The 15,337-nt window shown below is 40.1% G+C and overlaps 2 protein-coding genes across 3 annotated transcripts in view; both read right to left on the bottom strand.

Moving 5' to 3' along the window:
* The window catches only part of LIN9 (lin-9 DREAM MuvB core complex component), a 37,017-nt gene extending 34,570 nt beyond the window's left edge, over positions 1-2,447 (bottom strand). For both annotated transcript variants that reach the window (XM_026846248.1, XM_026846247.1), the window contains exon 1: positions 2,370-2,447. In XM_026846248.1, coding sequence (XP_026702049.1) covers positions 2,370-2,379 — 10 coding nt within the window. In that variant the 5' untranslated portion in view covers positions 2,380-2,447. The remainder of the gene's footprint in view (positions 1-2,369) is intronic.
* Positions 2,448-9,416: 6,969 nt separating this feature from the next.
* PARP1 (poly(ADP-ribose) polymerase 1) overlaps positions 9,417-15,337 on the bottom strand; it is a 31,751-nt gene continuing 25,830 nt past the window's right edge. Inside the window, exons 17-23 of the mRNA XM_026845113.1 lie at positions 14,942-15,070; positions 14,489-14,587; positions 13,777-13,929; positions 13,371-13,498; positions 12,930-12,991; positions 11,731-11,845; positions 9,417-10,253 (exon numbers count right to left, since the gene is read on the bottom strand). Of these exons, the coding sequence (XP_026700914.1) occupies positions 10,172-10,253; positions 11,731-11,845; positions 12,930-12,991; positions 13,371-13,498; positions 13,777-13,929; positions 14,489-14,587; positions 14,942-15,070 (768 nt within the window). The 3' untranslated portion in view covers positions 9,417-10,171. The remainder of the gene's footprint in view (positions 10,254-11,730; positions 11,846-12,929; positions 12,992-13,370; positions 13,499-13,776; positions 13,930-14,488; positions 14,588-14,941; positions 15,071-15,337) is intronic.

Below are 15,337 nucleotides of genomic sequence, written 5' to 3' on the forward strand. Positions count from 1 at the left end.
CTGAACAAAAGAGGTAGAGTATAATTGCAATTCAGTGTAGGCAGTTGTGGATGTCCTGATGTATATTTTCAGGACTAACATGAAGAAAAGCAGTTTAAAAACAGCTTCTCAACACCCGATCTTAAATTTTCAACAGGAACACAGATGAGCACATTGCATTTGTGAAAGTGTTTTCAGATTTCTTTTATAATGAATTCCTAACAGCTGGTTACAATTTTCAAAATAAAGGCTACAAGTAACCACAGGGATGTTCCATAGCTACTGATTTTCCTAATGTGTGGGCACAAAGGGGCATATCTAAACCAATACAGAAAATTCTAGGATCCAGATAAGCAGTTATATAATGTAAAACCCTTCCTCTCCAGATCATTATGCTATTTTGTCTAAATTCCGCAGAGGTGAGCAGTTATTTTAACATTGGTTGCATGACTACCTGAAAAACCTATATAATTAAACTACATCGCTGACACTAAAAATGGTGCAACAGGAAACTCATGGAGAAGTGGAAAACACAAACCTTTATTATAGATTGAGTCATTAACCATCCAAGAAATCATCCATCTACACAGCACAGCACAGGCTGTTTCAGCAGAGGAATCTCAAATTGATTGGCCACTAAAAGGATAGCTTATTCAGAAAAGCTTAGAAAGTTAAAAAGCATACATAAGAGCAAAAAGTGGCTTTGGGTAGCTTTTAATCTCCCCAGAAACTCTGGTCTGGTTGAAAAGGCAAATAAATAAACAAACAAACAAACAATAACTTTTTGCTTCAAGCATGAATCAGTATTCCCCCCATGTTATGAGCCTACTGATAAACTGACATTTGTGTATTTCCAAATCCTAATTTAACTACTGGATGGAGGTCAGGTTTTCAGCCATGTGAACCCTTTTACAGGACTTGTACAGATGATAACCACAATACCAAAGCCCTCTTTTTGAAACTCTGCATTTTCGTGATGGACAATGTGCTGATACCATGGTAACATACAATTTCAAAAGGTATGCAGCACAAACAATCCCAAAATTATTAGTTGAGGGTACTATTTACCAGCCATAAAACTAATCTTGAGCCCTCTCCCAGATGCTGTGATCTCATATAGTTCTGCTGAATTTTTGCCTCAAAAGACCAGGGCACTGTGGTGCTAGGCTCATGGCCACTTGGGACCATAAAACAAAAGTGGCAAGAGGTGTGTCACATCCCCCCTCCAGCTATTTAGGAAAGTGCCAGAGCAAAGCTACTGGCTACACAGGGGCAGGGTGCCTGTGAACCACAGCATAAGGCTGTGCTGGGGGTAAAGGCAACGATTTCTGCATGAAGTGCCATCCTTATGCTGCAGCCTCCACCCACGGGATAAAAGGCAATGCAGAAAGGTCCCTGCCCCCCTTCGCTCCTTTTGCCTGTCCTAAAACACAAGCCCCTAGAAACAGCACCAGCGATGTCCACTGATACATGCTATTTGGCAATATACTACTGGTTTTGGTATTTGCACTGTAAAAGGCTAACACTTTGACACCCATCCCTGCTACAGCCTGGCTTCTTTCTCCGATTGACCTGCCACTTGTTGGTGTTTGCCTACACACAACACAGAAGCCCTGCACTCCGCAGTAGCTCAGTGGTTTGTTTACTCCTGGCGGTGGCCCTGTGCTGATGATCGTGGAGTTAGCTAAGCATGCCTTCACTTCTATCAAAAATGGCATCTCACTCTCACTTGTGAGAGTGTACAGAGATGATTCCAGGTGTCCTCCTCATTCAGACTTGCTTGTGCTAAAGTAAGCACCAAGACGCAGCTCTGCCTGCGCTCTTGCCTGCAGAGCTCTGCCCCTACCAGGACTAGGACAGTCTTCCAGCCACATTTGCATGTGTTGTCTGTTTTATCGAAGTCTCATCCCAGCTTCACTGTGTGTACTTTATAACAGAGTAATCCACAAATAAAATTGCCATTACTAGCAACAAGAGACAGGGCAGCATTATGTATGCTCCAATACAATCAACTGTTTCCCTCTTCTGAGACAGGGAGAAGTAGCCATCTGGTTTGCAACAGTAAAACTGCCCACCATTTACCTCTGCTGCAAAATTACCAGGAGATGAGGGGCAAAAAAATGCATTGACTAAAATTAGTCACTTATCAGGCACCAACCCAACAGTCAGCAGAAACAAATTTTGTCTCCAAAATATAAATCCAATTATTAGTATTGGAAGTAATTCTGCAATTGGGACTTCTAATATTCTGGAATTTTTCAGCTAGAGTATTTGCCACAGAATTGTTCTTTGTTCATAGCACTTTGCTGCATCCAAGGTTACTATACCCCTCTCCCCTGGCAGCACTAGTAAGAAAAGGCCTCAACTACGAGAAACGCATATAAACTTACACACTGCCATCTTCTTCAGTTTTTAGGTTTTAGGTCAGTGTGAACTCTCTTAGCTGTTTTAAAAGGACAGAATGGCAGCTTTAGAAAAGAATGGAACAATAGTAACTTTAGCAGATAAAATAAGCATATATTATGAGACACAGCTATGTGCATCTCTCTCCTGGATTAAGGAATATTTGCTGCCCAGCTGCATTACAGAACTCGCCGGAGGACAAGTGGGTGCTATCTGAATACTCCGGGATAAATTCCACTTAATCAGTTTTCAGAGTTGAATGTGAAACTGTGTAGGTTCTTACCACTATGCAAAATTTCAGTCTTCTTGTCACTGAGTATGCCATGTTTACTTACAATTCTTTTTATGTGAAAACTCAGCTATAGTCTACTACTTTAATGTAAGCTACGCTGGAGAAAATTCTCAGGTATGATACATACACCTGAAAGTCTGTTAGTTATGAACTATTCTAACATTTTTAGGAACTTATTTTTACATCGCTATGGAAGATTCCAAAAACATTTTTGCCAACACTTACTGGTATTATCCCTTATAAATTAAGTTGCAAACTGAAAGCTGCATGAAGTCAGTCTAAAGTCAGTCAGGACTAAGCTTACATCTTCATTTTAAGCATAGGACTGGAAATGGAAAAATTATGTGCAGAAACAGTGTGATTTGAAAACACCCAGTTTACCAAAATTGGAAAGAATAGGAATGGAAGCACAAGGCAAATACTCTTTAAAGCCTTCACATTTCTAGCAGTTCACCAACATTACAGAAAACATGAAGCTCCCTACTTGATGAAAAACCAAAACATCCCCTACTTGCACCAAATTTAGGTAAAAACAAAGCTTCAGGATGAGATCAGCACAGCAGAAGCCTTCACAGGTACACGCACTGTGTGTCTGCTTCACCTTCCAAGTGGATACCATAACAGACACTGCTGGCAAGAGTCTGAAGTATAACCCAATCCTAAATGAAACTGTGCCACACTCTACTCTGGTGTGTTACAGGTGAAGCAACAGACCTGTCAAATCTTCCTGATGCCACTATAGGTAATATAAAGGTGGCAGGAATAAAAAATTTATTTTTCATACTTCACATTAACTTCTTGAAATACACGGTGTTTTCCCTGGAAGATGGTCAAGGCAAAAGGAGGAACAGTAACTTAAATACCGTCCGTTCCAGTGAAGATGAAAGGTTCATTCAATAAGCAATAAACTACTACTAATTATAGTTGTCTCATTTGTTCCATGACTTGTGTTAATCAGACCTGAATGCAGTACTGCATACATGAGCTGTACCGAATTGAGAGTGTCGGTTCTACCCTTAATTTAAGATGATCCTTTGTAAATCTGTTCAGTTAACATAATGACACTGGACATGTAGGGCTATTAACCAATTTTTCTCCTGACAGTTGTTGGAGCTGTAACAAAGACTGGCACCGAGTAGTCAGAAGCAAGATTTCAACTCCGAGTCACCTCTTTTTGAGAATCTTCTGATATAGAAATAGTTGGTATGTTCATGAACTTGCATGGCGATGCACAAAACAGCATCACCATAAACGTAAGTCTATGTCATTGCATGCACGTTTACTGAAACTACTAAATGCCTTAGTTTTGTCTTGGCATGTATTTACAGTTTGTAAGAAGACCTATCAAGATGGCGTGTAGACACATTTTACATTGAATCATTTCCTCTTCTATAACACTCAAGTATCTCACGCGTGAATCTCTATATACAGCAACACGTGTATCCTTCTCATCTATACCTAAGTTTTTATCTAATCCTCTCGTACACTGAAAATGACATCCACACAAACCCTTTGTAGGTGTATAGGTCTGTATGTACACAAGCACGTATTTGCATACTGTCTGGCCTCCTGGTCCCGGCGGGCTGAGGGAGGGGAAGGGGCGGCTGGTGCCTTGGGCCAAAGGGCCACCCAGCAGAGCCGTGCTAACTTGGTGTCTTTGAAAGAGCCCTGTCTATCCCTCTTCCTTCATTAAACAGTATTTCGCTAAACTGTACTTATTTTCCTTGTCTCTGCTTTTCACGGTTAGCTGTCCCCAGCCTAACCAAAATGAGTGCAAAGGTGAGGCTGCAGGAGGAGTAAGCGGTAAGAATAAAAAACCCAGCATGACCAGCCCTGGCCCTGTAGTCGTGGTGTACTGCACGCTCCTGAAGGTCAAGGTCTCACTTGTTCTCACCCAGGGCTAGAGCCAACAAACCACTGACAGCAGAGGGTTGTTGCCTAACAAACTCCTTGCCTGGGCCTGCTCTCTGATGCAGTTCCCAACTATGACAGCTGAAAGCTTTCTGCAAGCAGTGGCGATGGTTTCCTTGTGTGATCCCCTGAGGTCTCTGCACCACAGTGAATTTTAAAGCTTCTGCATCAAGAAATCTAAGCGTGGAGATGATATTGTAAAGCACAAGCACCTTAAATGCTTATGGGTCAGACTCTACCCCTGTTGGGCTTTGACAACAGTACCTACTGCTACTTATACCAAACAAAATTCTGTTTGATTTTTTTTTTAAATATATGAAAATGCAAACTGAAATTCAAAATAAATAAACAGCATATCTTAATGAAGGCTAAGTAAGTGTCCCATCTTAAACATTGCCAACAGCACCTTAGTGTGATGCAAAATGGATGCTATGCCTGTTTGTTTGCATCTCTGTAAAAGTATCTAGGTGAAACTAAGGATTCTGTAAAACACAGAAAATTTGTATCACGGGACACAGAATAATTTGTGTTCTTAATTTGCTGATGAACTCAGATGACTGGGCACTCCAGCACATTGAGAGGATATAGGTTATGTTACTAAACAATTTTTTAAAAATGGAAAAAAAAAAAAAAAAAAATCGATGCTGCCCTTGTGCTTAAGAGGAAAAAAGTGTTTCTAAAAGAAGAAACAAACTAGTAAAATCCTTTAGAAATTCCCTGGGGCTTTCTAGATACACTGTAGCAGAGTTTAAAACAAAACAAAACAAAAAAGAAAAAGAAAAGACAAAGCCCAGCATGCATTTCCACCCCCTTTTCCAGGTCATTTTGAAAGGCTGTTAAAACAGCCTTCCTTGCCCTTAGTCCCCAAAGGGCCCAGAACATTTCAGTGAGAGCTTTCCATACTGCACAGCACAAACCAAAGCAAGTACAGTAGAGAGATGCAAAGCAGCATAGGCATAACACTAAAAAAAACCACCTTAGAACAAAAAGCAACAAAATAGTAATGTGCTATTTCAAAGGCAAAAACTACACATTAAGTGCTGTGATGCGGACCAGACCATCCAGACTCAGGTAAACAATGTTAGTGACACTAACACTTTTTCTGCATTTCAGCTTGGCTCCCCTTGGTTCCAAGGGTTGTATGTCAATGCTTAACTAAGAGGGGTGACACTGAGACTTCCACAGCTGACAGAAGACACTAATCATCACTGAGATTTTTACTGCTGTGCTTTGTAAACCTTGTCATCAGGTCCCCCTGTGCCGAAAGCAGCCATTGCCCAGCACCACCCTGATGCCATAGCTTTCACCGAGACAAGGGATTTTCAGGAGAGGGAAGAAAAGTTTTCTACAACACAATCACATTTTGCAACAATCCTTAGAGCCTGAACTTCTAGAAGGAAAATGAAAGAGGAAAAAAGAAACCAAAAAATCCAATGCCTTTCAGGGCTTCTTTGTGCATTGTGATAGAAAACAGGTGAAAAAGCTGAGAGATTTCCCCTCACCCCCAACACCTCCTGTCTATCATCTTAAAAACTACCAGGTCAGAAGGTAGAATTCATCTCCCAACAGCATGATGCTGGACACTCCTTCATTTCATTCCAACAGCTGCATTTGGAAAATGTTTAGCAGAAGCTATTACCATTCACTGTGCTAAAAGGGTAACAATCAACACTATCATAAGGATTCCTGCTACAAAGGACCTTTTACATCTTGGCCTTTGATGAATGCTGCAGTTATCTCTAATATTCTGGTTTTTCATTTCTCCTGTGCATGCTGTTTCCGAGTCACAGAAATGCAGCGCTGTTTGACAAAAGCCATAGACAGTGCTACTGGACAGTACGTGGATAAATACACAATGTTTTCAGTGTGTTGTTTTACCATTCTGGCAAATTTGCAGTTTGCACTTGGGTGATGTGAAAGCAACACTACTATTTTATCAGACACAGTGACCAAGAACACATCTGCGCGCTCATTGCTAACAACTTGCCATCAGCTACTGCTGACTCACCTGCCTGCACAGATGGAGGGAAACCTTTAAAATGGCTTCACTCATACCATTCGCTTTCCCAGAGGGTCACACGAGGCAACTGCTCTTACTGGTGTGCGCCGAAATGCTGCAGAAAGCACTTCCACGCTCCCATTCCTTCTTAATTACTGCAGATGACATTAAGACAGGGGTTACACTACCTACTAATCAACGCTTTCAGAGTCTTGTCAGCACGGTGCAGGTAGTGCCATGTCCTGGGGACAGGAGATGGCTAGGGTGTCATTTTCTTACCTCCTCTAGGCAGGCACTGGTAGTAGAAAAAAAAAGCAGACAGCTGGCAGAAGAGTGTGCTCTTCAGTCACTGAAGCACGTTCATCTGAAGTCTGAGTCCTGCTGCATTAATCAGTTATGAAATTAAAATCTGTAACAAGGGGGTGGGGGAAGCAGTAGTTTCCACTTTCAGCTGTTAGTAAGCCATTCCTTCTTCTTGCCTTCAGACCATACTTGTGTATCTCTGTGAAAGCAACCCGCAATGCCCACTGACCGGCCCTTCAAACTGGAATGAATGAAAACCAGCAAATCACCTTGTCTGGGATCTGCCTATCTTCTCATCGGTGCCACTGCATCTCTAAAACAATAATTTCTGGGGAAATAGCCTGGCATTTATTTGAAAGTAAAATGACACACAAGCTCTTGGTCATATGCATGTACTCAACAGTGGAAACTTTTTTCATGGGCATAACAGAGGGAGTGAGAGTATGATGGACTAAGTTAGAGGCCTCACCACATATATAAAAGCAATTCAAGCAAAATATTAAGTGGGATATAAATTGACCATAAAAACACTTCAGCAGAAAATTAAGTCTCCAGAACTCATAGAGGGAGGTCCGGAACAGCTTTCCAGAAAGAAAGCTGAAGCAAAGACCTCAGTAGCTACAAAGACTGCATGACTCATTTAAGAACATGTGTACAGCTCTTTAGGGTATTGAGAAAGTTTGATGTGCCGAGGTTTTTTTCATACATAAATTATTTTTTTGTTTCTTTTTTTTTTTTTTTTAATCTTCCTTTCCTCTGATTAGAAACAGAAGCAGGGGTGGATTTCATTCAACTGATTTAGATTGGTTTATGCCTAAAGTACCAGGTTGGGTGATCTGTGCTGGTTTTTTTTTTTTCTTAGCCACCTCCTTCCTGCTTAACTCAGGCAAATCACAATTTACACTGACTGCCAATCAGTAAGTCTAGGCTGGCTTCCTTCAGTTTACCCAATTCATATAAACTGCATAGACTATCTTAACATTTGTGAACCATTGTACAACAGCCTCCAGCCACACTAAATAAAGATAAAATGGTTAAATATTTATAAATTGCTGCTTTTTGTAGTTTAATATTTAGATCACAAGTGATTCCTCAACATTCCTCCTCTGAAAAAAGCAGAGGATGTCAGGGGACCTAATGTCTTGACAACTCGTTCCTTTCAAGTAGCTTTGACAGAAATAGGACTACTTATTCATCCAGCTCTGCTTCGTGCACATACTCCAAAAGCAATGCCTTCAGTGGTTGTCACCGTGCAGGTCTTCTCAGCCTGGCCCCAGGGAAATGCTGTCTGTACACTGGGTCACAGCAGCAACACCACTTGCTTTCAGAAGCAGGGCTGCTTTGCAATCCAACAAGCTGGCATGAGAAGCAGCACCCTGAATTCACATTTGATTCCACTGCAGGACAGTCACACCAGGGCTCTCCTATGGTTCCCAAAGGGCACCTGTTGTCTCTTCAGAAACCCCTGTACCCACTATCTTTTACTGCTGTATTTGTGATATCAGAGATAGCATGGGATATACCTTGTGTTGCAATTATAACTGAGCACTAGACACATCGTAAAACACTCCTTGTGCTACACAGCACTTAAATCAGGACAAGAGGTCTTACAGCAAAAGGGAACTACCTCTGGTACAGGTGACAGAAGGAACATCAAAAGCATTGACTTTTAATTCTTGGTCCCAAACGGAATGGTAAGATTTTTTTAGAAAAAAAAAAAACCCTCAACCAAACTGAACCATTTCTCATGTTCTCTTTCAGAGACTGGCAAAATTATACCTGTCTTAAGTGGCTGACTAAACGTTTCTGTTGGAAGTGAAACAATAATTAGCCACTGGTTAAGCTACTGAAGAACCAGAAGACAAGGAACACTCTCTTCACTTCCATGAGCATCAGCCTCAATTGATTCTCTTGTTTTCAACTGTCCTCAAGACATATGATTTGTGCCTTGACATTTCCTTCTCTCCCCAACAGTATCTGCTGTTTCCCATCTAGCACTCCTCATCCTCCCCTCCTCACAGGTCCTGGAAACAACTGCACCATAAGCAATTTTGTCTTGTAGCTCCTCTTCCAAAAGGCACTGGAACACCACGATGTTTTAGGAAATGGATCTTTTTTCTCTGTGCAGGTCAAAAACTAAAGCTGCAATTGTCAGAATGAGCTTGAACTGTCCCATCTTGAGAAGGGAACTGTCATAGTGGAGGAGATGGTGAACACGCTTCCAATGCAGAGCTGACTCTGCAGATTAGCCAATTTGCTCTAATAGCTCAGTAATTTCTGAAGAGAAAGAACTGATGTTGCTATATAGTCAAGTATTTCCATATTGCTTAATGACTTGCTAAAAGGAAGAAGTAAAAAACATCACCAAACATGGAAATTATTAGTTTATATTGATGTTTCAAGACAGGTAATTCAAAGACTACCCACAGAGTGGCAACAGATCTCATTCCAGGTCATGATGAGTGAAGCTTGAGCCCAAAGTCAACTTACGGCTTTGTTAGGACTTCAGTCTACAACAACCAACTTACATCACGTTGAAGGTAGATATTTAAAGGAGGTTTATTGGGGCTAATACTAAATTCAAACAGCCACAAGTTAATTTTCCATGTTTACCACACCAACTGTTGACAGATGAAGTCTCAGTGGAAAGTCCAAATTTTCATTTCACCATGACTTCCTGAAACGTGACTTACAGATTTCACTATTTGGCATTTGATTATCAGAGAGAGATACCATGTTTAAGAACATTCTACCAAATACATTTAAATCATGACTCAAAACCAAAACAATTTGGAAGTTTTGAAACATAAAGCTGTTAGTATGAAATTAGCTTTTATTTTTTACCTCAAAATAAATGCACATTTATCATTTATTCAAATGAAAACTGAAAAACGGTATCTTAAACAAGGGGAAGCTTAACAGAGCAAATATCACAAACATCCTCAAGTTCCTTCTGCTGCTACTGCCCAGTTCTGTTTGGCTTAAAACACAAGCTTGATTTTTTTTTTTGTCAGTTTGGTCAATTAAAAGAAATACTTGAAAGCTTTGAAATTAGAAGTGGTATATAACAAAACCAGGTACTTGTAATGATCAGAATTGAGGTCCATGTGTTACCACACATTTATATAAAACTTTCACTAAGTGTCGTACTAAATAGGATTTAGTAACCTCTTCTGCAGTTTAGCTCTTGATATCTTGGTAAGAGAAGTCAATGCATAAGCATGTCAGAAGTCAACGCTATAGTGTAACTACAGTATAACTCTAACAGGGCTCCTAAATACTGTTCACCAGAGTGATGTCTTATAGTTGAATTTCAGTTTCAGCAGGTACTTCAGATTTACCTGAGCAACATCATACACAATATATCTGGGAAGAATGTTAAGGAATAATTACAGTTGTTGGTAACAGTACCACAGAAAAAACCTCAAAACACAGTTAAACTTCAACTTCGAACTTAAGTTACCACAGAGACATCTGTGTGATTAAGCAGTTCTAACAGCTCAAACCACAAATCTTTAAATTTGACTTTGAATCTGAAAATGTTTTGCACAACAGTTTGAAACAAGCAACTAACAGTCATATGAAGAATTAACAATGGTGCAGCAGGAATCCTGAGTGACATGCAGGTGAACTGACTTCAGTACAAGGCTGCAGCTCTTGAATATTAGTTTTTGTCAGCCAGAACCACACACACGTCATCACTCTTGCTATATAAACAGTGATGTAGGCTAGATGACATCTGTAGTTACAGACTTGGTATCTACAATTGTAATTGCAGCTCTATTGCTACCTTTCACCACAAAGTCATTAATGCCCTCTTAATTGAAGAGTTCTACAATGGTTGGCAGTGCTTGACCACACGGCACCATTTTATTTTTTCAAAAGACATTCCCAGCTCGCCTATTTGTTACTCAATGCTTTAGGCCCAAACTTACCTCTAACCCAAATTTTAGATGAAAAGCATCTCCATTAAACAGTGTAAACCAAAAGAAACGCACATCGTTATTACCTCCATCAGCTATTATTAACCCTATTACTGTTTATCATCTGACCAAGACAGATGCTATATTTAAGAAAACTCAAGACAAAACCAGTATTGCCATGCGTGCTGTTGCCAAGACTGCTTGTAAGAGCAACAGCTTACCAAGAGAGAAGAGAGTTTCTACACAACCCAGAACTTGTATTAAAGGGTTACTTGCTTCACTGGCAGTGAAGAGATTGATCTGGGACCTTAGATATCACTTATTCTTATGACCTCTTGGTGAATGCTGAGCACACGTTCATTTGGGGGCACTTCTGCCTAGAAAGAGGCTTAATGGCTACATGTCTGATGGGCATCTGAGGTTTACCTCAATACTTGCAAAAGGCCTAGGGAACACAAGATTTCTCTGTGATGAGAGAGTCCATCAAGCCACAGAGCTGGCTCCCCCACCTCCTCCTGGCCAAGCTAGCCAGCCACAGCACCATGAGGAAGAAACACAGCCGGAGTGATGTGAACCCACAGGCTGCATTCCCCTTCCTTTGTCCTGACACGTCTCTGAGCAAGGCACCACTGAGCAGTGTTGCCTGGACACTCCAATGCCTTCAGGTATTGAGTCCTGTCAGGGCAACAGCTGTTTGATACATGCATTTTTTCCTTTTTTTTTTTTTCAGAATGACATTCTAAACGTGACAGCTATAAAATGATCTCCCTTGCACAAGAGGCTCTAAGTTGTCTGTGAGTACTCCAAAGCAAATCTAAAAGAAACAAAACATGTGTGCCAAAACTGACCAACGTTAGCAAGGTCCTAAACTCATCAACACTCAAACACAGCATACAGCCAACATAACAGCAAAAGGATACTCATTATATAGAAGACAAGTATCATTAATTCCTGTTGAGATCCCATTCCCTAAGGGAACCTCTACACCACCAAGGGTGGTAGTGGCTGTGGGATCAGGTGCAGTTTTGCCCAAGCCTAGGAAGGGAAAAGACATTTGTTACAAATCTAGAAGGCAAACACAGACTTTGCATATAAATAAAATGACTCAGCCAGCCAAATATTACTTCACATATATTTTAAAATGCTGACCAAGTGCAAAAGTAGCTAAAAAAGAACACAAAGAATACAGTCTGTATATTCAATTCAACATCCCCATACTTAATGGTAGCTGTACTCTGCTACCCTAAGAGTGAGAATTTGAGACTTGTGGCTGTTAACTGTCTAATCTGTATGATCAAAGCTAAACCAGACCAGACTTATGGCTCTCACATCCTAGGTCCATTAAGGAAAACATGCACACTGCAGCATTTTCAGAGAAGTATAACAAACCAATTCTTACCATCTTTGAACTCTTCAATACAAATCTGATTTGACATCCATAATAGACTAGTATGTATTGAAAAAGATGCTAAATCACATTTTATTCTATTTTAGGCAACTGATTTTTAAGCCTCTCAAAATGAATAGTTTAAGAAAAGCCACTTGTTACTGAATGTTACTGTTCTCCACTCTCCCATCTCGTTACAGAAGATGATTACCGTTTCTTTTGCTTGAATTAGAGCACTAAGTCTTTTCTCTCATCTTCTTTTTCAGTGCAATATACTGATACTTTTTCCAGATAGAAGTGTAATGAGAACAGCTGCTCCATCTGAACCTTTATTCTTAGCTTTTCCCTTCTCTCCAAGCTTCTAAGGCACTTTGAAAGCTAAACAATTACTCTTCTGATCTATCAAACCTCTCATCTTTCTTCTAAAATACATAGTATCGCTATGATGAAAGCAAGTAAGAAGTTGAACAACACACCTTACATTTTCTCTTGTGTAATATCAAATAAAAGTTTCCTCCTGAGCTTCAGTGAACACATTAACTTCAGTCTCCACATTCCAAGTGTACCAACTCTCAAAACACCACATACACATGTGCAGATACAACTACAGGGCAACACTATGCAAACTCTTAAAGGAAGTACAGCTATGAAATTACTACAGTTCTCTTTGCTAAGCAGAGCCACAATGTGAGTTTGCCATCAATAACACTAATGACAACTACTAATGCTTACCTTTCACACTGTGTTTTCCCTTCGGCAATTTTGTTATGTGAGAAGCATTCTTTAGCTCATACCTGGACAGCATAAAAAACACACAATTTGATATTTGTCTTAAATTATCTTGGTGAAAAGCAATTTTTTTTTCCAGGCTTCAGCTTATGGTGAGTTAATATATAGAGTTAATTTAGATTCTAGCCTTCTGGAACCAAACAGCCTTCCTTCTTTGTCTCATTTACTAATTTTAATGATATTGATATTTAGTACAACATTCTAGACCCGCAATACAGGTATTCCCCCCCCAACAGCTCTCATTTTAAGAAAAAAGAAATCTTGTTTCTTAAGAAATACCATGTACTCATTCTTCACACTGAAAACAAGGCTTTTAATTTTAGCATCACTTTCTACCACAATATATTAAGCATATTCAGCAAATACTCTTCATCAGTTACTTACATATTTCCAAGGGCAACTTCTCCCAGTAGTATTAAGCCTATGGGATCAGCTTGAGATGTGTGACAGTAGTTGGCACTCTTGGATACCATGTCTGCAAAATAGATGCCCTTCCCAAACATGTAGCCAGTCTGCAAGCAAAGGGAAAAAAAAAAAAAAAAAAAAAAAGGGGACAATAACACAAAGGCAGCATTCAATCCACCTGGCTGGGCTCCCAGGAGAGCAAAGCTGCAACTCAAGCTCTTGTGGACACCATTCAGCAACCCACTCCTGACACACAATGTTGTCTGCATGCTGAGACGTAACACTGGGCCCTCCCCACACAGAAATTCTCCTATTTAGGTTGTCTCCGATGATGGCCATCTCTGGGCACAGGGATGCAGGCAGCCAGAGAAGCTGTTTAACATACCACAGGTGCTTCAGGGGGAGCAATCCGGAGACCCTGAGAGAGGATACCAGCAAAGTTGGTGGTGCGGGAACCATGCCACAGCAGCTGGCGATTATGAAGCTGCTTAAATGGCTTGTAACGCTGACTCTCTCCTTCACGCTCAATCCTGAAGATCTTCAATTCAAAGAGAGATAGGAGAAAAAGAACAACCACGGAAATAAACCGTTACCTTCAATCAGATGAAAATGAAAAAAAAAAAAAAAAATCACTCAGCCTGGAATATACGCTAATCTGCTACAAAAATTGATCTAGATGGTTTTTAGTATTTGCAGCTTGCTATGTCATGCTAGCAAAAGAAAGGTAGCACTGATCACACAGTGTTTGTTATTGATTACTTCTCCACCTTCCCTTCTGTATTTTCATGAGACCATAGCTTTCTAGAAAATCATTCAATGAACTAAGGCTCAATTTTAGAAGATGGTTACTCCTCCACCTCCTTTTTGAGACCAATTAAATTAAAATAAAAACACAGCCCAAGGACACCTCAGTAAGCTTAGACTCATCTCTGCCTAGACTTCTGCTATTCTATTAATTAGCAATTGGTCTATCAAACCATCCCTTCAACAATGGAAGCTAGATAAGCTACTCAAAAATAAAAGAAAACCGTGAACAAGTAAGTCAACTTAGAAGAGTCCATCTTCACAAACTAAAATCCCATTACTGCCCAACTTACATCCACGACTTTGAGATCATATGCGTTGTGAGTAGCAGCATGAGTATTTTTCACATATTGTTTAATAATCTTGGCTTCTTCTGAATCTTTGTCAACAACCTGCAAAGAGGCAAACAAGAAAAGTCTCTTTAGCATACAAACTAGCAGGCTTCTTATAACATGATGCCATCTACCCCATGCTTGCAACTGCCCAGTTTAAGCCTCCTTCATCATTTTGGTGGAAATTTATTCCCAGCTAGAGAACATGTACAGGTATACAGACAGCACCCAGTCACAGAATGCTTGAGATGGGAAAGCACCTCTGGAAATTGAGATAACTTCCAATTCCTCTACTCAAAGCAGAGTCAGCTGGAGGAGGTTGCCAAGGGCTGAGTCCATCTGACTTGTTATACTCCAAACTAACTGGATATCAGCTTGTATTCACAGTCACTCAATTCCTTTTATTTCCTTTACCTTAATATCCGTTCGAAGTTTTTCATAATTGATATCAATTGGGTCTTTATCTCCATCTTCATTTCCACCTCTGAGAAGGCTGTAAGCAACCTCAATATCAAGCAAGTTGTCCAACATCTGCACTTTAGCCTGAAGAATATAAAGAGATTATCTTACTTGTGCCCTTGACATGGTTCAGAACAACTCTGGAATAGTCCCAATCACAAAAGTGTATGTGAATCACTGGCCACACACTACCATCTAATAACATAATACCTCAGTCTTTTTTAAAAGATATAGATATATATAGAGATATATATATATAGATATAGATATCTCTCTCTCTCTCTCTCTATATATATATATATACACACACACAAATATATTAAAACATATAGACACACAAATACATAGACC

Source organism: Athene cunicularia (assembly GCF_003259725.1).
Source record: "Athene cunicularia isolate RWA chromosome 3 unlocalized genomic scaffold, athCun1 chr3_part1, whole genome shotgun sequence".
In the NCBI taxonomy this organism is placed as follows: domain Eukaryota; kingdom Metazoa; phylum Chordata; class Aves; order Strigiformes; family Strigidae; genus Athene; species Athene cunicularia.